We start from the raw sequence: 23,527 nt of genomic DNA, 5'->3' as shown, positions 1-23,527 counted from the left end.
ATCCACTGAACTATACCATCCAGGTTCCCCTGAGTATTTTGTGGTGTTGGTGCTATTGTAGGTGATATTTTTTGAATTTTAATTTCCAGTTGGTCATTGTTAACATATAACAATACAATTAATTTTTATATATTCATTTTGTATCCTGTGATCCTACTAAACTCATTATTTCAGTAGCTTTTTTTTGACTTTCAAATCTGTAGTCAGGAAGACTGTGGTATTAGCACAAAGAGATCAAAGAGACCCACAGATGTGGGGACAGCTAGTTTTTGACAAATGACTGTATCCAAATATGTATACGTATGACTCAAAACCCAGTAACAAAGTAAGCAAACCAATTGTACAAAGTCATCCGATTTGAAAAGACACTCCACCAGAGAAGATAAACAGATGGCAACTTAGTATATGAAAAGGTGTGCAACATCCCTAGTCATTAAGGAAAAGCATCTTAGAACCATAGTGGAGTACCACTGTATGTCTATCAGAATGGCTACATTTAGAGGACATCTAGCCAAGGTGGAGGTGTAGGTAGACACACTGCCTCCTCGCACAACCAGAAGAAGGACGACAACAACTTAACAACAAAAAACCACCAGAACTAACAGAAAATCGAACTGTATGGGAAGTCCAACAACCAAGGAGTTAAAGAAACATCCATCCAGCTCAGTAGGAGGGGTGGAGATGGGCGGCCAGGGCAGAGAGGGCTCGGCAAGGTGGTGGCTGGAGGACCGGGCAGTCCCACATTCGAGTGCAAATAATCGGGAGGAATAACTGGGGAGCGAGACAGACCACGCAACCCAGGGCCCCAGTGGGGGGAAATAAAGCCTCAAACCTCTGATGGAAAACACCTGTGGGGGTTGAGGCAGCAGCAGAAGAAACTCCCAGCCTCACAGGAGAGCTTGTTGGAGAGACCCACAGGGTCCCAGAACATATATAAGCCCACCCACATGGAGATCAGCACCAGAAAGGCCCAGTTTGCTTGGGGGAAGTGACTGAAATCTTGCAGAGAGCAGAGCAAGCGCCATTGTTCCCTCTCAGACCCCTCCCCCACATACAGTGCCACAACCCAGCGACCCGGTTGCCTCACCCTGGTGAATACCTAAGGCTCCGCCCCTCATATGTAACAGGCAAGACGACAAAAAAAAAAAAAAAAGTCCCAAATGAAAGAATAGATCAAAACTTCAGAAAAAACACAACTAAGCGACGAAGAGGTAGCCAACCTATCAGATGCACAGTTCAAAACACAGATAATCAGGATGCTCACAGAATTGGTTGAATATGGTCATAAATTAGATGAAAAAAGTGAAGGCTATGCTAAGTAAAATAAAGGAAAATGTACAGGGAACCAACAGTGATGGGAAGGAAACTGGGACTCAAATCAACAGTGTGGATCAGAAGGAAGAAAAACATTGAACCAGAAAAGAATGAAGAAACAAGGATTTAAAAAAAGGAAGAGAGGCTTAGGAACCTCCAGGACATCTTTAAACATTTCAATATCCGAATCATAGGGGTAGCAGAAGGAGAAGAACAAGAAATTGAAAATTTCTTTGAACAAATAAGAAGAAGAATTTCCCCAATCTGGCAAAGGAAGTCAGCTGATTTCTCTGGGAGAGTCTTTGCAGGTAAGAAGGGGCTGGAAATAAGTATTCCAAGTCATGAAAGGCAAGGACCTACATCCAAGATTACTTTATCCAGCAAAGCTTTCTTTTAAAATGGAAGAGCAGATAAAGTGCTTCTCAGATAAGATCAAATTCAAGGAGTTCATCATCACCAAGCCCTTATTATATGAAATGTTAAAGGAATTTATCTAAGAAAAAGAAGATAAAAAATATGAACAGTAAAATGACAGCAAACTCACAGTTATTAACAACTGCACCTAAAACTAAAACAAACCAAGCAAACAACTAGAACAGGAACAAAATCACAGAAATGGAGATCACATGGAGGGTTATCAACAGGGGAGTGGGAATGGGAAAGAGGGGGAAAAGGTGCAGAGAATAAGTAGCATAAACTGCAGGTAGAAAATAGACGGGGGGAGGTTAAGAATAGTGTAGGAAATATAGAAGCCAAAGAACTTACACGCATGTCCCATGGACATGAACGCTAAAGGAGGGGAATGTGGGTGGGACGGGGTGTGCAGGGCAGAGGGGAATAAAGGGGAGAAAATGGGACAACTGTAATAGCGTAATCAATAAAATATATTTTTAAAAGCAGCTAAATTTTAAAAGATGGACTATGCACATGCTGGGCAGGATGTGGACTAGGGGAATCTTCATGCACTGCTGATGGGAATGTAAAATAGCACAGTCACTTGGGAAAACTGGCAGTTTCTTACAAAGACACACCTATCATGCGAACTTGCTATTCTACTTCCAGGTATTTACCCGAGAGAAATGAAAGCGTAGGTCAGTGCAAGGACTTGTGCGGGGATGTTGATAGCAGCTTTGTTTGTGATAGCCCCAGACTGGAAACATCCCACCGTGCCTCAGTAGGGGACTGGGGAAGTAGATTGTGTACCGATACAGTGGGGTACTACTTAATGCTAGAAAGGAGTGCACTATTGACATGATAAACATAATAATGTGGATGGATCTCACAATACTGTGCTGAGCAAAGAAGCCAGACAATAAAGTGTACATGCTGTGGATTCCATTGAATGCTCTAGAAAAAGCAAACTAGTCTTCACCGATGGGAAGCAATAAGTGGTCACTGGGGGACAGGAAAGGGAATGGGGGGCACTGGGAGGGAAGGGTCAGGAGGCGACTTTCCAGGGTGATGGGTATGTTCCTTATCTCGATTGTGGTGATGGTTTTGTGGATTGTATACACATACCCAAATCGTACACTGTAAATGTGCACAACTTATTTTGTCAAGCGTACTTCAGTGGAGCTTTAAAAACTCTATAGGTTTACAAGAGTAAGTTTTAAAAAAATCCCGGAATGTTGAAGAATCCCAGAATCTCAGGTGATGAAAATGTGAACTATGGCAGTGGGCGTGGCAACCCAGATGGAGGCAGAGAGGACTGCTCTTTATTTGTGGTCCTTCTGAAGTTCCCTCACGATGTGTTTAGTTGTGCTTCCTTTTTCATTTACCTTTCACACCATTCACTGAGCCCTTCGATTTAAAGAGCTATTCCTCTTTAGCTTTTGGAAATATTTTCCCAGTTGTTGTTGTTCTTCTCCTCTTCTTCCTCCTCCCCCTCCCTTGCCCCTCCCCCTTCTTCCTTTCTTCTTCTTCTTCTTTTAAAATCATCACCTGAGGATGTGTCGTTGATTTTAGAGAGAGGGGAAGGGAGGGAGAGAGAGAGGGAGAGAGATACTGATACGAGAGAGAAACACGGATCAGTTTCCGCTCTTTCAGCCCTGACTTGGGACTAAGCCCGCACCTAAGCATGTGGTCTGGCCAGGAATCAAACCTGGGACTTTTCAGATTATCGGATGATGCTCCAACCACTGAGCCACACTGGCCAGGGCTCGAAGTATTTCTTTGATAATGTCCTCAGCTGGGCTCTGGTGTCATAAAAAGTAGAGATGAGAAGGGAAGAGTGTTGTTAGAAGTCCTCAGATCCCCACCTCTGTCCCAAGCAAAAATGCCCCCAGCCCACCAGTCCCCCATAAAGGATGGGAAATTGATTTCTTGAGATCCAAGGACACCGGGTGCAGGGGAAGGCCATGGCGAGGAGCAAAAAGAGGCAAAGGTCCAGTCTCTCCCATGTTCTGGAATGCTGGTGCCTGGGTTTGAATCTCTCCATCCAGGAGCTGAGAGGTGAGAAAATTGATCCCTGCATTAAAGCACCTCACGGAAAAGCTCTACGTAGCTTAACTGTTGGAAGTGCCCATCAAAAAGCTGACTTCGCCGTGGCCTGCAGTGAAGCCACCGTGCCAAACCACCACACGGGGCTTCCAGCAGCCTTACGGACCTCAGTCCCGAATCTGAGCAGCCCGGTGCCCTTGGGCTTTGGGGGAAAGCCTTCAGCTTGAAAGAGAAAATAAAAACAGAGAAAAGGTACTTGGTAGAAATTCAAAGATGAGAAGATGGTACACTCAAAATTCAGGGAACAAGAAAGAACTCTTGGAAATTAAAGTTTTAATAGAAAAATGGAAAATTCCTCGGAGAGATTAAGAAATGAGATGAATGATAGCAGAAAAAGGATAAGTTAGAGGTCAGTACAAGTATTAGAAATTGCAGAAAGTTAGACCAGAGGAAATGGCGGAGAGGACATAACCTAGGAAATAGTGCAAGAAAGTTTCCTAGGCTGAAAGATACGGGTTTCCGCATTCAAAGGGCAGGTGGAGGGCTCAGTTTACAAAATCAAAAGACCCAGCTGAAGGCTTTCAGAGAAAGATGAAAATTATGAATAAGAAGTAATGGATGTGTACTATTATAATATTTACAACAGCCAAATTAGAAGCTAAAAAACAATGGAGCCTTCAAACTTCTAAATGGAAGGTATTTGAAACCTGTAGTTCTGTACTCAAACTATCGACAACTGTGAGCTACAAGAGACGAAGACCGAGAACCCAGGAAACAGGGAAGGTAACACCGGATGGAGGCAAGGGCACCCCCAGGGTGAAGGTGAAGGAGGGTCAAGACAACAGCCGTGGGGAAGGAGCAAGGTCTGCAGGAGGGAGGCTCCCAGGACGAAGGTGAAATGAGCGGTTATTGGACGGATTTTGGATGCGGAAGATTGGAAGAGTATTACAGAGCTCTTAAATGGTATGGGAAGACTTGGGTGTATGTTAAAAAGAAACCCAAGTAAAAGAATATTTGCAGCAGGAAAAAGAAACGAGTAGTACTGAGAAGGAAACAATAACAATATTTTCAAAGACTAATAATGAAAACATTAAAGTATGGATATAATTTTTTTTAAACTTACCCAGAGCCCTGGCTGGTGTGGTTCAGTGGACTGAGTGCAGACCTGTGAACCAAAAGGTTGCTGGTTCGATTCCCAGTCAGGACACATGCCTGGGTTGTGGGCCAGCTCCCCAGCTGGACACATGCAAGAGGCAACTGATGGATGTTTCCTTTGTACATCAATGTTTCCCTCCCATCTCTCTAAAAATAAATAAATAGCATATTAAAAAAATAAAACACTTTAGCCTGATAACTGTTGGGAGATTGGATTTGAGAAAGAGAGGGATGACAAACCCTTGTCTTTTTAAAATCCACATTCTCATAATAGAAAATGAGAATGAGAATAGAAAATCAGTTTAGTATATTTTTAATAGGTAAATCAAGAGATAGTGGTATTGGCATATTATTAAGAAATATGGAGACAAATTTTAGAATAAGCAGTTTGAAAGCATTTTAAGTGGTTGCCTCTGGGGTGTGTTTCTTTTCTTTTTTAAAATTTATTTTTGATGGTATGTAATGGACATACGATATTGTGTAAGTTTAAGGTGTACAGCCTATTGATTTGATACATTCGTATACTTAGTGTGATTATCATGGTATGGTTAGGTTAGGTGCGGAGTGTGTGTGTGTTTTAAGTGATTTATGGATTGACTGGTTGACTGGTTGATTTTTAGAGAGAGAGGAAGGGAGATTGGAGAGAGAGAAACATCAATTTGTTGTTCCATTTATTGATGCATTCATTGGTTTATTCTTCTTTGTGCCCTGACTGGGGCTCGAACTCGAAACCGTGGCGTATCAGGACGATGCTCAAACCAACTGAGCTACCCGGCCAGGCCAGGAGTGTGCTCCTGTGTGATATTGGATAAAGTCACAAATACAGCCAATTAGGAAACTAAGCTAGAAGGATCCCAAAGTGGCAGGAGTGTGGAGGATGTTTCATAGCTGATGTTTAAATGTGACCAACCAAGAAATGTCAGCTTAAAAACACATTTTTTGAGGTAAGAGGTGAACACCAGAAGAACCACATCGGGAAACTGTTAAAAGTGGGCACACCTGTAGAATTTGGATTGTGGGCTCTCGCTTTTATTACAGACCCTCTGCACTGGGTACGAGGTGGTTAAGCCTACCGACCTTTACATTCCGTGACCCACGGCCGCGTCCTGGACTGAAGGCGGGCAGGCAGCGTGTGTTGAGAGGCTTGCCTGTCGGGGTGTGCTGACGCCGCCCCTGCCCCATCCACCTCCCGGCCTCCCTTCCCGGCTGCCCGTGACAGGAAGGAGCCAGGGAAGCCTCCATCCTGCTTGGGGGAAGTTTGTTGCTTTCCACCACTTGGGTCTGAGCACGGGCGTGGATTCTGGGCGTGGATTCCGGTAGAAGTGTGACCTTCTCACCTCACTGTGAGCTCCTGTACTTGGACCCAAGGCTGGAATCAGGGCAGCTGGTCCCACCATGGCGTGGTGGGGCCTCCCAGTCCACTGCCTTTCTATGTTGATGGGTTAAACACTGGCCAAGCAGGGCCACTGGGTGCGGTGGGGTGCAGTCTTCGTGCTGCCTGCAGCCCGAAGCTTCTAGAAGGTGCAGGGGGCCTGTGGGCCTGGGGCTGTGGTGGCCAGAGGAGGGGCCTTTAGAAACTTTGGCCCAACCGGGTGGCCAATCACGGCCCTGGGCTGGGCCTGCCTCCCCGGCATCTGGGCATCTACCCGCGGACTCAGTGAGTCACCGCACAGCTGCGGTGCCCGGGCGCGGACGGGCTGGCCGGGTGAGAGAGTCTGGGAGCTGCAGCGCCTTTCTCCGCACAGAACGTGAACGGCTTCGAGGAGGGCCTGGAGTTTCTGCCCGCCAACAACGCCAAGAAGGTTGAGAAACGAGGCCCGAGGCTCTGGGTAGTGCTGGCGGCCGGGCTCCTCGGCATCTTCCTGCTGTCCCTCACGACCGGCCTCCTGGTGTGGCACTTCCAGTGTGAGTCAAGTGGGATGGGGGCGTGGGGTGCTCCACCTTCTCCCTCACGGGACGGACCAGGGCCCGCCTCTTACAGACGGACGTGAGGGCGAGAGCGGAGGGCGCAGCGGCGGTGGGCGCGGAGGGGTCCAGGGTTCTGTCTCCCCCGGCCCTTTCCAGCCACAGCAGCGGGTGGTGCGGGGACTTGGTCAGAGCTGGGCCACAGGGCTCATGCGTCCATGGCCCCTCTGCACCCACTCCTGTGTCGGTCAGTCCTGTTGCTTGGCCTGATCTGGATGCCGGTGGAGGCCTGGCCCACCACCTCCGCGCCTTCATCGTAACAGCTCCCCCTGGTTTGCTGAGGGCAGCTTGTGGACATTGGGGGGTGGGACGGGGCGATGGCACTTCCTGTGACTGTTTCCCTTCCTGGCCTTTCACAGACCGGAACGTGCAGGTCCAGAAGATCTTTAATGGCTACCTGAGGATCACAAACGAGAACTTTCTGGATGCCTATGAGAACCCAAACTCCACTGAGTTTGCAGAGCTGGCCAAGAAAGTGAAGGAGGCGGTGAGTCTAAGGACCGGCCTTGGGTCCTGTCCCTGCTGTGCTCCCTGGGTGAGGGTGGGACCTATCACTGTGGGAAGGGCACCCAGGTCCCAGGATGGAGGGGGCGGCACCGGCCGGCGCCCAGGGCCATCGCTGCTCTCTGGCCTGTGCTGAGCCTCGTCTCCTTCCCGTAGCTGAAGCTGTTGTACAGTAGGATCCCGGTCCTGGGCCCCTTCCACAAGGAGTCCGCAGTGACCGCCTTCAGGTGGGTGCCAGGGAGGGGGGTGGGTGGGGGTGGTGCTGGGGGTGGTGCCAGTGTGATGCCACATGTGGGACAGGGGCCTTGTGGCCTGCAGGGCGACGGAGCTGCAAGGTCCTGGCTTGGCGGACCAGTTGCCAGTCCTGTTCTGCCCTTCTTGCTGTGACGTAGCCCACACAGCTGTCCTGTCTGGGTGGTGTGGCGATGACCAGGGGCACCTGGGTGGGCGGCATGCTGTGCACTCTGCCTGCCACGTGGGCCGCTCGGGATTGGCAGTGTGTCTTTGTTATTTTTCCACCTCTGGGTTTGGGGTTGTGCCGGCCTCTCGGAGAGTGGGGACGAGCCGGTGCCCAGGGCCCGCCCGCCTCTCAGACGCGGCCCTGTCTTCCCAGCGAGGGCAGCGTCATCGCCTACTACTGGTCGGAGTTCAGCATCCCCAGCCACCTGGCGGAGGAGTCCGAGCGCGCCATGGCCCAGGAGCGCGCCGTCAAGCTCCCGCCCCGAGCCCGCGCGCTGCACTCCTTCGTGCTGACCTCGGTGGTGGCCTTCCGTGAGTGCTGCGCCAGCAGGGGCGGGCGAGCCGGGGGACCACAGCAGGGGAACTGCCACCGACCTGCCGGAAGAGGGGACGGCGTGCTGGGCGGCCCCTCCCTTAACGGAATAAGGAAGCAGGAACGAGGAAATAGACCAGATCAGTAAATACTTTATTCTCCCTCTTGTGTTCCAGCCACTGACCCCAGAACAGTACAGAGCAACCAGGACAGTAAGTATCGTGCCCTCCTCCTAGAGGAGGGTTAGGATGTGGCCAGGGGCCCCTTCTACTGAGGTGTCCCCAAAAGTCACACATTGGTGATAGCCAGCACATCCCTTTGCCTGCCCCAGGCCACGAGAAGCCCTCTGCTTGGTCTCTCCTGAGTCCCAGACAATTGGGGGGGTCGGAGAGGCCAGCCCCAGGGCACCCCTCCCCGCAGGGCTCTGGGCTGCTGACGCTGCCCAGCTCTGCCCAGCTCTGCCCCAAGCCCTCCTGTGTCCCCCACAGACAGATGCAGATTCGCCCTGCACGCCCGAGGCAGGGAGCCGACTCGCTTCACCACACCCGGCTTCCCTGACAGCCCCTACCCGGCCTTCGCCCGCTGCCAGTGGACGCTGCGGGGGGACGCCGACTCCGTGCTGAGCCTCACCTTCCAAAGCTTTGACGTTGCGTCCTGTGACGACCGTGGCAATGACCGGGTCCTGGTGTATGACACCCTGAGCCCTGTGGAACCCCGCACCGTGGTGCAGTGAGTGTCTGGAGGGAGCAGGAGGGGCTGTGAGAGCTCGGCAGCCGCCTCTGGGGGTGGGGCCTCTGGGACGGGTCGCAGTGCAGGTGGCAGACGTGGCGTGTGACTGTCGGGCACAGGCCACTGCAGACCCGCAGGGGAGGCTCTGTCCTCAGCAGGAGCCTTGGCAGGGCCTTCGGGGGAGACTCGTCTACCCTGGCCAGTGGGGAGGGCTCGCCGGTCCCTGGACACCAATAGGTGGGACATTCTGCCTTCACCTACGGAGGCGCAGCTTTGCTGCTGTCCAGCGCGGTTTTGTTGAGGCCAGCAGAGCAGGGGATGGCCGCCACTGGAGAGGTTACTTTGTTACCCACAGTTCCCGTGAGGGGGGCCCCCTGGGGCAATGAGGGGAAGCGCCCGGGGTCAGCCAGGGGCCAGAGGACACTGGTGTAACACAGGGCGGTGCGGTGTTGTTGGGGAAGGGCAAGGCAAGGCGGGGCCCGCTGCTGAACAGTTCCAGTGGGCTCTGGGGCACAGGGCTGTCCCTCGGGCGCTGCCTTGGGTGTGGGGTGGAGCAGGCAGGTAGAAGGTGGCCTGGCCTGTAAGAGCCGCAGGGAGCAGGTCGTTGGGCTGCTGTGAAAGGCTTGGGCGAGGGCGAGTCTACACCGTCTCCAGGAACTGCCCAACCCTGGCAGGGCGGTCTCTCCAGAGTCAGCAGGGACTGGGAAGGCGTAGGGTTCCTGCCGAGGAGGTTGGGGTGCCGAGATGAGCGCCACCCCCACCTGCCCCTCTGGACGGGCTGCCTGTCAGAGCGGCGCGGTGGGTGGGCTCACTGCCCCTCCCCAGCTCTGCGTGGCTCCCTGCGCGCAGCCTTCTCTCACTGCCGTGGGAGTGAGCCGGGCAGACGGTCGTGATTAACAGTGGGCTGGTGTTCGAGCCAAACCGAGGGACAGCCATCTGCTGCCACAGCTGAGCAGTCAGGACTCCTGTCTACACACTGTTTGTGTGCAGGGTTTCTCTCTCTTTTATTTATTCATTTATTTTCAGAGAGAGAGGAAGGGAGGGAGAAAGAGAGGGAGAGACACATCATGTGTGGTTGTCTCTCACACGCCTCCTACTGGGGACCCGGCCTGCAACCCAGGCATGTGCCCTGACTGGGAATCAAACCAGCGACCCTTCGGTTCACAGGCAGGCACTCAGTCCACTGAGCCACACCAGCCGGGGCTCTAACTTACTAATTGCACAGCAGATAAATATATCTCCTGAAAGGAAAAAGTGGACAAACACGCGCACACAGAGGACAAGCATCATGCACAATCTCACTTTCTGGAAGTGATCACTGTTGGTTTTGTGGCGCACATCCTTCCAGACTTTGGTGCTGTGTGTATGTTTGTGACTATATTTAAATATAGGATTATACAGCACCTTAGATTTTGGTATCTGCTTTTTGAAAATGAAGTGTACAGGGCGGGGCAAAAGTAGGTTCACAGTCGCTCGTATGGCCAACACAGTGACTAGTAAGTGATAACACAAGAATAAACTGTGTTTCACATACAGCTGTAAACCTCCTTTTGCCCCGTCCTGAGTGTGACGGTCTTTCTGAATCAGTCCTTCTGTCTCCAGGCACCGTTTTTCACGGCTGCGCGACATGGTGGAGCTCAGAGGCAGGGGACGCGGTCACTGGCCGTGCGGGCTCTGGGGCCTGCGGCCGGGGTTCGACCTTCTGCCCTGGCGCTTATGGGCTGTGGAATCGTGGGCATGTTGTTCCATCTCTCCCTGCCTCAGTGCCCTTATCTGTAAATGGGGTCAGTCGTCTCCACGGAGACATCACGAAGCCACCAGAGTTACCAGATATACAAGCATGTAGAACAGCCTGGCCTGTTCTTACCAAGTGTTCGTGGCGCATGCTGTTACTACCGTTATTGTTATTATTTAGCCTGTAGTCTAGTTAACAAATCCTCTAATGTTAGGACGTCAGTGTTTCCGAAGTCTTGCTGCTTTAAACAGTGACGGTCCTATAACTAAATCCTTAGGTGGCTGATGGTTTTGTGTGGGGCGGGGCCTTTGACCCCACCCTTTTGGGACCAGAACCAGGGTTAGGGAAGGGGTCCTTGGGCCCCTCTGCTTCATTGGTTCTGTTCACTCTTGCTCATGCCTGCCCCTTTTGCCCCCACAGGCTGTGTGGCACCTACCCCCCCTCCTACAACCTGACCTTCCTCTCCTCCCAGAACGTGCTGCTCATCACACTGATCATCAGCACTGAGCGGCGACACCCTGGCTTTGAAGCCACGTTCCTCCAGCTGCCTAAGATGAGCAGTAAGGAGGGCCGGGGCGGGCGGAGAAGGGGCAGCAGTTAGCGGTTGGCCTGAGTCCCGGCAGCCATGGGCCACAGCCTGTGGTGAACTGACCCAGGTCTGTGTCAGAGGTTCGAAGTCACAGGGCCCTTCACCCTCCCGAAAGCAGGCAGCACTCGGAGTTCCCAGCAGCTGGCTGTGGGGCCTCCAGTGCGCGCCCGCCTGCCTGGCCCAGCGCCCTCAGTCTTCATGCTCTGTCTCCTCTTTCCACTCAGGCTGTGGAGGCTCCTTACGTGGAGCCCAAGGGACGTTCAGCAGCCCCTACTATCCGGGTCACTACCCTCCCAACATCAACTGCACTTGGGACATCGAGGTAGGAGCTGCAGGGGAGGAGCTGGGAGGGGTGGGGGAGATGGGGGAGAGAGGGGAGGAGAGGCTGCGGGTCAGAACCCCGAGTGGGCAGGGCTGTGAGGGCTGACCTGCTGCAATGTCAGCAGACCCGGACTTGAGTCCTCGCCCCTCCGTGGCTGACGGCGGGCCCTCGGGCAGAGCTCAGCTTGCTTCCGAGATGCGAGGGTGCAGGTGGCTGTGTCCCAGCCGTGCGGTCAGGATGAGGTCGCAGTGTCCATGGGCAGCAGAGAGAGCCCTTGTGGAATGAGTCCTGCCGTCTGTCTCTTTCTCCTTCCTTCGATGTGTCGGGAGAGCTCTCCAGCCTCCTTCAGCCACGTGACAGTGTCCCTCGCCTCTGCGTCCAGACTTTCTTCTTCCACACACGTCTCCGACCCCTGCTTCTCCGTGTGGCACGTTGCCCACGTGGGCTGGAGAAGAGCGACACGGCAGCCTTGCTCCCAGCCGCCTCTGACGCCCCTGGGCCTGGCGAATGGGGAAGGAGGCAGCAGAGACCAGCAGCATCTCTCCCTGCAGGTGCCCAGCAACCGGAATGTCAAGGTGCTCTTCAAAGTCTTCTACCTGCTGGAGCCCGGCGTGCCCCTGGGCTCATGCCCCAAGGACTACGTGGAGGTCAACGGGGAGAAGTGAGTGCCCGCGGCAGGGGCCCACTGGGGCCTGGGGGCCGGCCTGCTGCTGGTGCCCGGGTGGGCTGCCCAAGCCGGAGGGTATGCCACCTTCCTGCCGTCACCCCGCACTGCAGGTTTTGCGGCGAGAGGTCCCAGTTTGTGGTCGCCAGCCAGAGCAGCAGGATCTCCGTGCGCTTTCATTCGGACCAGTCCTACACCGACATGGGCTTCTCGGCCGAGTTCCTGTCCTACGACTCCCGTGACCGTGAGTGGCTCTCTGGGAGGAGGGAGGGGCTGGGGCGAGCTCCCTGCCCTGCTTCGCCTCAGCATCATGCTCTACGGGTTTGACGATACCCGGGAGGGTGATTGTACTTGGATGAGCAAGCCCCTTTGTTAAGTGACTAGGCTGCCTCTGCAGAGAAAGTGACAGTGGCCTCTTCTCAGCTCCATCATTGGCCTGATGACACCAGTTGTCAGACACCTTCACACTTGAGAAGCGTGGGAGTGTGGTGATGCTGTTTGACACAAAGTATCACCCTGTGGAGCTGCCATTTCTGTGTTGCCAGTGGGGAGCCTGGCACTCAGGGGACATGGCTGGCTGGGGACCTGGGGCAGGAGAGCTGCGTGCATGCCCAGCCAGCCCCTCTCTACTTTGCCTGGAGCTTCCGGGGTTTGGTCACTGGCAGTCAGGAGGGCCCCCGGGCCAGCCTTCCTGCACCGGCTCTAAGAATGTCGGTGCCCCGGCGTGGTGGGCGGGGGTGGGGGGGCCCTCAATGGGGAGCCAGCTGCGGCCCAGCTCCTCTCTGTGCAGGGCTGGGTGGCACGTTCTCTTTCCTCCTCAGTGTGGCGGGGAGGTTGGCTCTGGGGGGAGGTGCGGCAGGGAGCCAGCTGCGGGGCAGAGGTGGTGGCGCGACTCCAGGCCCACCCTCCCCCCTGCAGCATGCCCAGGGAAGTTCATGTGTAAAACGGGCCGCTGCATCAGGAACGAGCTGCGCTGCGACGGCTGGGCCGACTGCGCCGACCACAGCGACGAGCTCCACTGCCGTGAGTGAGGCCGCACCTGGCTGTCCTCTCCCGCCCTTGCTGTGCCCTGGCGCCTGCCAGCTGAGCTGAGGTGGCGGGAGGGTGTGCCCACCCCCTGTGCAGACATCTAGCCCCTTCCCCTCCTCTGGTGTTCAGAGCCTTGTCTCCTGTGGGTGGGCTGCAGTGCCTTTCTGCTGGGCGGAGGTCAGCTTCCTTAGCCAGTGACTCAGGGCAGCAGGTGATGAGGGAGGCTGGGGACGTGCATCGTCACTGAGCCTCGCCAGCTGACTGCTGCCCTCCCCCCGCCCCCCCAGAATGCAATGCCACCTACCAGTTCACCTGCAAGAACGGGTTCTGCAAGCCCCGATATTGGGTCTGCGACAGCGTGAACGACTGTGGGGACAACAGTGACGAGCTGGGGTGCAGTGAGTGCCCACGGGGGGCTTCCGGGCTCCTGAGCTTTGCAGCGGCTTCGAGCCCTGCTGAGTGCTTTGTGCTTCCCAGGCTGTCCAAACGAGAACTTCAAGTGCGGCACTGGGAAGTGCATCCCGAAGAGCCAGCAGTGTGACGGGCAGGACAGCTGTGGGGACGGGTCTGACGAGGCCGCATGTGGCCGAGGTAAGGCCCGGCTGGCCCACCGCACTTCGGGGGTCCTTCCTCCCAACCCTTCCTCAGGGCAGCAGCCCTGAGCGTGCACACAGGCAGCAGGTCAAGAATTTAATAAACAAACCACCTTGTGGGATGTGTGGCGAGAAGGGGCTTCCGTAAGGGGAGACCCTTCCAGAAGGTGGAGAACTGGTGGCAGGGCTGGAAGGCCGGTGGGTGGCGGTGTGGCTGGTGGGGCAGGCCGGAGCCAGGTGCGTCAGTGGGTGGGTTGCCAGGCGTCCAACGGAGAGCAAGGAGGGACTGATTTTCTCCCCGCCCCCTCCTCCACAGCCAGCGTGGTCACCTGCACCAAGCACTCCTACCGCTGCCAAAGTGGGCTGTGCCTGAGCAAGAGCAACCCCGAGTGTGACGGGGTGAAGGACTGCAGCGACGGCTCCGACGAGAAGAACTGCGGTGAGCAGGGCCGGGCGGCCGGGCACCCACTGAGGCGGGAATCTCGCCAGCGCCTCCCTCACCCACTTCTGCTCTGGCTCGAGGGTGTGGCTGCCTGGAGGACAGGGCCACTGTGCTGATTTGTCGATTGGCACCGAGGCTCTGTCCCGAGGGTGTGCTCTGGGCCTCGAGGGAAGGCTTGGGGCAGATGGCCAGCTGGTGTCCCTGGGGAGGGCTGTTGTCCTGGCGATGGTGCTGGGCTTGCCTGGGCTTTCATACCTGGCCTTGGCCATGGGAGAGTGGCGAGCCCTGGCTTTCCCATCCCGCTGGGAGGGAGGGCACAGCCTACCAGAGCCCTCGCAGGGTTTGGCCCCGCCCCATGCTCTGATTGCACCTTCCTGGGTGTTTCAGAAGCGCCGGCCCAGGTTAAATGTGAGCACAGCTGTGGCTGTTCTGTGCTTCGCATCACCCACCCACTGTTCTCTGCAAGAACCCTGTCTTTCAGCGTTCAGTGAGGAAGTCAAGGCAAACGACACCCTTAGACGATGTCTGGAGGGCCCTGAATGCATTTGTGTAGGAGTAGGGACGGGAGTGTGAGGGAGCAGGGCAGAGGGGCCCTGTGGAGTCAGTGGGTCTGAGGCCCAGAGCTCCTCACTTGTAGGGGTCCCTCTGGCACCACTGTTTCAGCAGTGCTATGCCCGCTGCAAGGCAACCGCCCCATCGGGGCTCTTGTGGGGCCTGGCGTGGGGTCTCACCTCAACTCACTGTCCTTCCTTTGGGTCCTCTGTCCCTGCAGACTGCGGGCTGCGGTCGTTCAGCAGGCAGTCTCGGGTGGTTGGAGGCAAGGATGCAGAAGAAGGGGAGTGGCCCTGGCAGGTGAGCCTCCACGCCCTGGGCCAGGGCCACCTGTGCGGGGCTTCCCTCATCTCTCCCACCTGGATGGTGTCCGCAGCGCACTGCTTTGAGGACGACAGAGGATTCAAGTGAGCCACTGGGCGGGAAGTCGGGGGGCCTCCTCTGTGTATTTGGGGGCTGGAAAGGCCCTGTGTCTGTGGGTCATGCCAAGGTGGGGTAGCACTAGGGCAGGACCAGGGCTGCAGGGGTCGCAGACGCCCCAGGATGGAGCTTCTAACTCAGTCAAGCACCATCTCAGCGTCTCTCCTAACAACCCAGCTAGGCAGGTCTGGTTGTATCTGCATTTCACAGAAGCGCAGGTTCAGAGAGGTGAGGACATTAGCTCAGGGCTGCCCCACCGTTAGGTGGCAGAGCTGGCCTCGGACCCAGTGAGGGGATCCCACAGTCTGCGTGGTTAGTCACTGCGCTCACGGGACCCCTGGGTGTTTGTTCAGATGGGCCTTGTGGTGGCAGCGTGGCTCTGGTGTGCCAGGTGGCCTTGGGCAGGTCAGTCGCACTTCCCGGACCTCCGGTTTCCTAGGCTCTGGTTTTTCAGTGGTGATGGGGTTAGTGTGAGTTCTTTTTTTTTTTTTAAGATTTTATTTATTTTTAGAGAGAGGGGAAGGGAAGGAGAAAGAGGAGAGAAACATTGATGTGTGGTTGTCTCTTGCATGCCCCCTATTGGGGACCTGGCCTGGAACCCAGGCATGTGCCCTGATTGGGAATTGAACCAGCGACACTTTGGTTCCCAGGCCTGTACTTAATCCATTGAGCCACACCAGCCAGGGCTGAGTTCTTATCCTTAGAGTTGTGAGATGTAAATATGACAACACAGCTGAAACACTGAGCCCTGTGCCTGCACACAGTAGGTGCTCAGTGCATCGTAGCTTCAGGTCCAGGGCAGACTCCGGCCTGGCAGGGGAGGCTCACCAGGGGAGGGCTGTGCTGGAGTCTCAGCACGGGGTTGGGGCAGGTGGCCCAGGGCTGGGCTCTTTGTGTCTTAGCTCCAGCCCACTCAGGTTCCCTGGCAGTAGGCTCCAAGGGGGGACAGCTTGCTCCTGCAGGAGGGGCTCGGGGAGCAGACATTCTAGGGGAGTCCACACTTTGGGGCCTTCCTGTTGACACAATCCAAGAGGGACCCTCTGCCCTCCCTGACGCCCTGTTGCCAGGAGGAGAGAACAGCCACGGCTTTCAGGGGAGATGGGGCCTGTGGCACAGGTGAGGGAGGTGACAGCCAAGGCCAAGGTCTGGAGGGCGTGGGGTTGGTGCTGCTGTCCCGGGGGCCACAACTTGACTGTCCTCTCTCTTCCCGTGTTGTCAACTTTACTCTAAGTTGACTCTGGGCAGAAATGATTTTCCTTCTTTTGGGGATGTTGGGAGCTTCCTTAGGAATGCTTTAAAGTAAACTTTATTTTGGAACATAGGTAAGTTGCAATATATCAGAATCCCCATATGGCCCTCACCCACCTCCCCCTGCTGTCGACACTGGACGTCCCCGCCCACCCACAGCCAGGCTCCCCTGGCCGAGCATCAGTGTCCACCCGGACGTCCTCTCTGCTCTGAGAGCTGGGCCTGGCCACCGCTTTGCAGTCTGAGTCCAGGCTCCCCGGGCTCCTCTGGTCTGTGACAGCCTGTCAGTCTGTCTGCGCTTGTTTTTCATGACCTGGGCAGTGTGGAGGCCAGGCGTCTCGGAGAACGCCCCCCGTGTGGTTGGACTGGAGTTGGTCTCATGGTGAGACTGGGGTGACGAGGTCTACGGGACATCACATCGCATCAGTGGGGAGATGACATCGCTGGTCCCGTCAGTCTCGGTCATTCGATGCAGTGTGCCCCCCGGGAGTGACTGTTTTCCCCACTTCCCACACGCTTTTCTGTGGCCGTGAGTCAATTTGGAATTATTCCGTCAGGAAGGTTTGTCGCCCCCTCCACTTTATTTAACCGCCTGCCCTACTTCTGTGGACCCGGGTGTTTATGTTTCGGGCAATAACCCAATGCCCGTCATTGCCCCCGCTGCTCACGGGGTTTCGGGTTTGACTACCAGGTGCTTGCTGAGTGTGGGTTCTGTGTCCCTTTGACACGCCCCATTCTTTTGTCTGTTTTGAGCCACTTTCTTGAGTCCTGGCACTGCCGGCTGCTGTGGGCTCTCTTGTGCATGCCCTGGCCCAGCCCTAGAATGAGCCCTTTCCCCAGGGGCCATGGTAGCGGGGAATGGTAATTAGAAACCAAGCTCTGTGCTCTCGGTGTCCTCGTTGTCACTCCCGTCCCTCGTCTCCAGGGCCCTCAGTGGGGCAAGCTAGGACATACCGGGCCTGCTTCCCTCGCTTCACCACGTCGTCCCTCGTGTCCTTTCCCCCCACCTTCTCTTGACTGTCAGTCTTCTGCCAATGGTACACTCAGCAGCCACTGTTATTATTAGTCTGGGGAGACCAGAGGTCCCAGGGTAGGGGGACGAGATCTGTTATGTGTGCACATGCACCGACACATGTGAACGTGTGTGTGTGCACGCATGTGCACACAGTAGGCGCTTGGCTAGAACGAAGGGCAGGCTTCCTGGGGCCCCCGAGTAGAGTTCAAGGCTCTGCCCAGGCCATGGGGAGGGCGGCTGTCAGAGTGCCTTTATGAGCCGGGGTGGCCTATTTGAATGTTGGGAGTGGGAGCGTTTGTCACGGGACAAGGTGACGCAGACCTTCCAGGCAGAGGGAGGGCTGTGAGCAGAGGCGGGCAGGTGTGAAGTGTGCGAGGACCTGCAGTTACTCTGGGCTCTTTTCTAGGTCAGCAAGCGCTCACGGGCTGTTACTGAGAGGTGGCGTGAGGTTGTGGTTAAGAGTGCAGCTTACCTGGGCTGGGACTGTGGGACATGACTTGTTAGCTGTGTGATCTTGGGCAAGCTACTTAACCTCTCTGTGCGTGAGTCTTCACCTTAAAACAGGCAGCCCTGCCTTGGAGGGCTGTTGGGAGATAAAATGCCATAAGGTGTCGGCACTGAGCAGAGTGCTTGGCAAGCTGTCTGACAACTACCTCCAGTGGCCTGTCTGATGCCCGGGCAGTCACTGCGGAAGTGGGTGGCCACCCCTTCCCCGCTGGTCTCAATTTCTGGCAGGGGCGCCTACCTCAAACAGAGTAGGTCTGCTCATCGAGCCGAAGACTGTCTGAGGCTGAGGAATGGGACTTAGGGAAAAGACCGCTATCTCGGGTTTAACAGGGAAGACTTGGATAGGGTGGGGAGTCTTTGGGGCACAGGGCTCAGCAGGGGTGATGAAGGGATGTCCCTGACAGGTGACGGGATCAGAGGGAGACAGAGATGAGGGGACAGTGTGGCTCTGCTCTCTCTCTCACCCTTCCATCCACTGGGTCCTTGCCTCCTCTCCTCTCTCCCACTCCCACTGCTCCTGCCTCAGGTCCCTGGGCCTGGGCAGCCTCAGCACCTCCTGCCTGATCCTGTCGCCGCCTTCTCGGCACTCCAGAGTGCACTCACCAGTGCCGGAGATGCCTTTCCAAAGAGCTGCCCGATCCTGCCAACCCCTACATACGTGCCTGTCGTGGCTCGCAGGGCAGCGTGGAAATGCCCCGGCATGGCAGACGTGCCCCATCGTCAGGCCTGTCCCATTACCTCGACCGCACAGTGGCCAGATGTTCAGTTCTGGGGCCACTTCCTAAACCGCATTTGTACTCTTCGAATATGCCGCTTGCATCTGCTGGTAGGGTCGGCCCCGCCCTGGTAGATCTCCAAGGCCTGATTCCAGTTCCTGACCTGCTTCCTCTCTCGACTCTTGCCTCCCACGCCGTGCTCTTCTGTAGCCTCTGCCCATTCCTCTGAAGGACACTCGTCACACTGTGCTGTCACAGGGGGTTTCCCCTGGTCTCTTCCCAGTCCCCATTTGGTGACAGACTCCAAAGTCTTCCCCTCAAATGCCTCCCACTGTTGGACACAGCTCCTTAAAAGGCTGGATCATGTAGGTTTACTAAGCCGCTTCCACAGATGTTCACGTGTACTTTTCCGAACTGTCTTCGAAGGAGCTGCAGCCGCCACATTTCTTCCCTAAGTACGTTGCCTGCATCTAAGAACAAGGACACTGCCACGTAACCACAGCACAGCCACCACCTCCAGAAATGCCGGCCCCGGCGAGTGGACTGCCCGCATTTCGGAGCCTCCAGTCCTCCCAGTGGGGTCCACTCTAGCTTCCCCCTAAATCTAGGATCCTGTCAGGGGTTATGTTTGTGTTTAGTCATTGGTTTCTGTTAGTCTGTTTTAAGTCCAAAACAGTGTCCCCATGTTTATAATTTTTGGTCTATTATGGCATTACATTTTTGGAAAGTCCAGCCCAGGTATTTATGGAACATCTCTCATTTGGGGTTTTTCGGATTGTTTTTTTCTTGGTTGGAGTTAGGCTACGTGTTTGTAGGAAACACTACCTAGGTGACAGTGCATCGCTCTGAGGAAGCAGCTGACATCAGTGCGGATGGCTGAGAGATGTCTGATTTCTTGGTTAAGGGGGTGTCCCCTTTATGAAGGTACTTTCCCGTTTGGTTATGAGCGAGTGACCTCGGATGACACTTTGAGAGAGTGTGGCTATCCTGTTCCCCAGCAGTCCTCTGCACCGTGGTTTCGGCTTTCCTCGGTGATTCCTGCAGGTATCGGTTATGGCTATGGCAGGTGCAAAGTGTGATCATCATTGTACCATTTCTTCTGTATTTATTAGCTGGCATTTTTCTGTAAAAAGCTTTCCTTCACCCCTTATATATTTTCTGAAGTTAGTTTTTAGACTCGGGATGGACTTGTGGAGCTACACCCCCCTCTTCTGTTGTTCAGCGCGCACAGTAAATAATCCTGTTGCTCATTTTAATGTTCTGAGGACCCTGATTTTGGCCTGCGAGAGCCCGGTGCTGCCAGCTCCACCACTCACTTCTGGCGTCGTAAACGTTCTGCGTTGGCTTTGCTCTTTCCTTGCGCTGCGCCTGAAAACGGCCGTTTGTCCAAGGAGCTGTGGCCCCTTTGAATGGAGAAGGGTATTTAGAAACCAATTTGGGCGGTATCGGGGCTGTTTGTTGCTTTAGGCCTTTGTGTTGGACAGACAGCCTTTACTGCTCCCTCCGCACTGCAGCAGCACAGGGCTCTGGCTTGGACGCCCCTCCTTACTTGGAGCCCCCTTTTCCCACAGCAGATATCGGCCCCCAACGCCAGTGTTTTGTCCTCCTGTGTTCAGTCCTCCTGTGTTCAGTCCTCCAACAAACAGGGGGCACTTTCAGAATTGCTGCATGGATGCTGCTACCAGCAATCAACCCCACAGATCAAGTTCAATGTCTTTTTCATTTCCTTTGATACTTAGAATATATGCTGCTGTGTTAGAAAAGGATTGAGTTCTGTGTTATTTCTTCCTTGAAAGATCAGATTAATAAGATATTATAAGGTACTTTTTGGTGATCAGATAAAAATGGATTGACAAAGGGAAACAAGGAGGGAATGGGGGTGAGTGAGGTGCCGAGGTCACCGGGCAGTTTCCAGCGGGGGCCGAGGCCGCGGGATCCGTGCGCGCCTGCGGCTCAGTGCCCGCCCCCCTCCGCAGGTACTCGGACCCCAGCCTGTGGACGGCCTTCCTGGGGCTGCACGACCAGAGCCAGCGCAGCGCCGAGGGGGTGCAGGAGCGTGGGCTGAAGCGCATCATCAGCCACCCGTCCTTCAACGACTTCACCTACGACTACGACATCGCGGTGCTGGAGCTGGAGCAGCCCGTGGAGTACAGCAACACCGTGCGGCCCATCTGCCTGCCCTCCTCCACGCACGTCTTCCCCGTGGGCAAGGCCATCTGGGTCACCGGCTGGGGCCACACCTACGAGGGAGGTGAGCTGGGCTGCGCCGTGTCCCCACCCTGGCGGATGTGGCTTCTGGCAAAAGTGGGGATTTGGAGGCCGGGCCTTGGGTGGAAGGCCCGGCTGTGCCGCTGGGCTGAGTGGCTCTGGCGCGGGGCTTAAACTCTGAGCCTGTTTTTTCACCCGTCAAATGAAGATAAAGACACCTTCCAAATGGTAGTCAGTGAGCGTAGGGACACTGTTGTGGAGACACCGATTTAGAGGCCGGTCGAGCTGCACCTGCCTCCGCAGGTGGTGGGAACCAGCCGCCCCCTCTCCTCCCTCCATGTGAAAGCCATTAGTTGGTAAATGTCGTACCGGAACACCCGGCTCTCCAGTGATTTCTTAGTACACTGCTGAGAATTCGTAGACTGTGGAAGGAAGAAGGAAAATATCCCGACTTCGGGTGGGCTCTAGGGCATTTGACAAACCCCCTGGGCAGTCTGCAGGCCTTCTTACTCTCCCGTGCTCTTCCCGTGGTGGACACTCGATCTCGTTTAGCTGCCACCTCTGTCCAGGGGATGCGCTGTCCCTTCTCTAGACATTTGTCAGCCTTGGTCTTCGGGTGTCTGCAGAGCTTTGCTGGTCCAGTCATTGCTGTGGGGACCCCTGGGGGCGGGGGTGCTGCCCCCGTGCGGCCTGGCCGCCCAGAGCTGGCTTGCCCAGGCCAGCGCGTGCTGCCCTCCCCCCAGGGACTGTGGTGCTGGTCCTGCAGAAGGGTGAGATCCGCGTCATCAACCAAACGACCTGCGAGAAGCTGTTGCCACAGCAGATCACGCCACGCATGATGTGCGTGGGCTACCTGAGCGGGGGCGTGGATGCCTGCCAGGTGCGTGCTGGGGACCTGGGCCAGGGCGGGGCCTGGGGAGGTGGGCGGGGTATCTAAGCCTTGTCTCCCCTCAGGGCGACTCTGGGGGCCCCCTGTCCAGCGTGGAGGCAGACGGGAGGATCTTCCAGGCCGGCGTGGTGAGCTGGGGCGATGGCTGCGCCCAGAGGGACAAGCCAGGCGTGTACACGAGGATCCCTGTACTGCGGGACTGGATTAAAGAGCAGACCGGGGTGTAGAGGCAGGGACCAGCCACCAGCCACCCCAACGTGCACCCCTTCGGGCTGAGAACAGGATCGGGACCTATACCCACAGAGCCCAGACTGAGCAGAATCTGCAGGACTCTGGAGATGGAGGACCCGCCTGCAGAGCCTGTCGCCTCTGCCGGCCTCTGAAGCCAGGACAGGGGTGGGGGCGGGAGGATACCTGCAAGGCCAGGGAGCAGAGGCTTGAGGAGCAGAGCTTCTCCCCTGCAGCCCTAGTCTGGGCGGAGGCTTCTTCCTGAAGATCTGCTTCCTCTGCCTCTCTGACCCAGGAACAGCTGTGACACTGCCTCTGGGTGGGGCCAGCGGGACGCTGTGGGCTCCTAGGGACACACACTTCCGGACACCTGGGTCAGAGGGACCCTGGAAGACTGGCAGGTCTACGATCTGAATTGTTTTGCCTGCTCTCGGGGTGGAGTTCAGAGTGTGTATTTGTGTGTATGAGTAAAATACTTTATTTCTTTTTAGGTATGTTTGATCTTTCTGGAGTCGGTGGGCTCCCCTTCCTAGCCTCAGTTGCACGAAACTGGGTTTAAATTCCCCTCAGTGTAGCCCTTGCAACCAGGCTAGGAATGGGGGCTGAGTTTCTGCTCTTACCTGCAGCTTCTGAGACCAGGGCCTGGGGCTCTGCCAGGAAGGGTGGGGAGAGGGTGCCCCAGCTGTGGGGCTGGGTACCCTAGGAAGGGGGAGGAGCTTTGTTCCCGGAAGAAAGGAGGAAGTAGGACTTTCCTTGGGGTGGGGAAGTGATTGGTGAAGTTGTGTGTGTGGTGTGTGATGAGTGTGTGTGCTCACACCTGCTGGCACAAGGGGTCCTGAGGCCTTGGAGGAGTCACGCTGCCTGCTGACAGGTTCTCTGGTGCTGTCCGCAATCCTCTGAGTTTTACTTATTAATTTAAAATATTCTCCTGCTTGGGGTGACCCAGAGGGACAATATCAACAATCTAGGGGGCTTGGGGAGTTCTCGAAGGGGTGTTTGGGGGGGTTATATGAGCTGCGGCAGGGGGAAAGCAGCCAGCCAAGCAGAGAAGTCAAGGGGCCATGTCATCAAGAAAGACAGGTGGTCTTTGCTCATCACTGTACCCCAGCTCAGGCCTGGCTCCTCGGAGGCGCTCATTTATGTCTGCGGAGTGAATGGTTTTTTCCCTCCGTGGGTTTTCAAAACCGAGGGAAAGAATGGTATAGTGTGATTGAAGCAATCTGGTCAGACTTCATGGAAGGGCCTCTTTATATTAGTCTGAGCGTTTTACACTCTGGAGGGAGAAGAAGTGTCTTGACACCCATGGAAGCATTTCCCTCCCAGGGACGGGAGAGTTAGCCGTTCTTACCGAGGTGTGGAACATAGGAGCATGGATATGCTGTCAGAAGACTCCAGTGCAGACGGTGCCCTGTTGTGAATAGCTAGCTGCCTTGTAGGGAGAGAGGCCTCCCTGGGGGCTGGTTCGTAAGTACACACCCCCTCAGGCAGCCAG

The 23,527-nt window shown here is 55.6% G+C and overlaps 1 protein-coding gene across 2 annotated transcripts in view; it reads left to right on the top strand.

Annotated features, from left to right (window-relative positions):
- The window catches only part of ST14 (ST14 transmembrane serine protease matriptase), a 37,371-nt gene extending 14,846 nt beyond the window's left edge, over positions 1–22,525 (top strand). For both annotated transcript variants that reach the window (XM_037134230.2, XM_053659487.1), the window contains exons 2-19: positions 6,654–6,813; positions 7,233–7,360; positions 7,534–7,604; positions 7,991–8,148; positions 8,326–8,361; positions 8,638–8,878; positions 11,034–11,173; positions 11,427–11,524; positions 12,076–12,185; positions 12,302–12,432; positions 13,107–13,211; positions 13,505–13,615; positions 13,695–13,808; positions 14,127–14,249; positions 15,025–15,211; positions 20,687–20,961; positions 21,662–21,798; positions 21,873–22,525. In XM_037134230.2, coding sequence (XP_036990125.2) covers positions 6,654–6,813; positions 7,233–7,360; positions 7,534–7,604; positions 7,991–8,148; positions 8,326–8,361; positions 8,638–8,878; positions 11,034–11,173; positions 11,427–11,524; positions 12,076–12,185; positions 12,302–12,432; positions 13,107–13,211; positions 13,505–13,615; positions 13,695–13,808; positions 14,127–14,249; positions 15,025–15,211; positions 20,687–20,961; positions 21,662–21,798; positions 21,873–22,034 — 2,487 coding nt within the window. In that variant the 3' untranslated portion in view covers positions 22,035–22,525. The remainder of the gene's footprint in view (positions 1–6,653; positions 6,814–7,232; positions 7,361–7,533; positions 7,605–7,990; positions 8,149–8,325; positions 8,362–8,637; positions 8,879–11,033; positions 11,174–11,426; positions 11,525–12,075; positions 12,186–12,301; positions 12,433–13,106; positions 13,212–13,504; positions 13,616–13,694; positions 13,809–14,126; positions 14,250–15,024; positions 15,212–20,686; positions 20,962–21,661; positions 21,799–21,872) is intronic.
- Positions 22,526–23,527: the final 1,002 nt, after the last annotated feature.

The sequence above is a fragment of the Artibeus jamaicensis genome, unplaced genomic scaffold, assembly GCF_021234435.1.
Source record: "Artibeus jamaicensis isolate MK-2021 breed Jamaican fruit bat unplaced genomic scaffold, CSHL_Jam_final scaffold_660, whole genome shotgun sequence".
Classification (NCBI taxonomy): domain Eukaryota; kingdom Metazoa; phylum Chordata; class Mammalia; order Chiroptera; family Phyllostomidae; genus Artibeus; species Artibeus jamaicensis.
The sequence above is the reverse complement of the archived record's forward strand: the minus strand, read 5'-3'. Positions and strand labels throughout refer to the sequence as shown.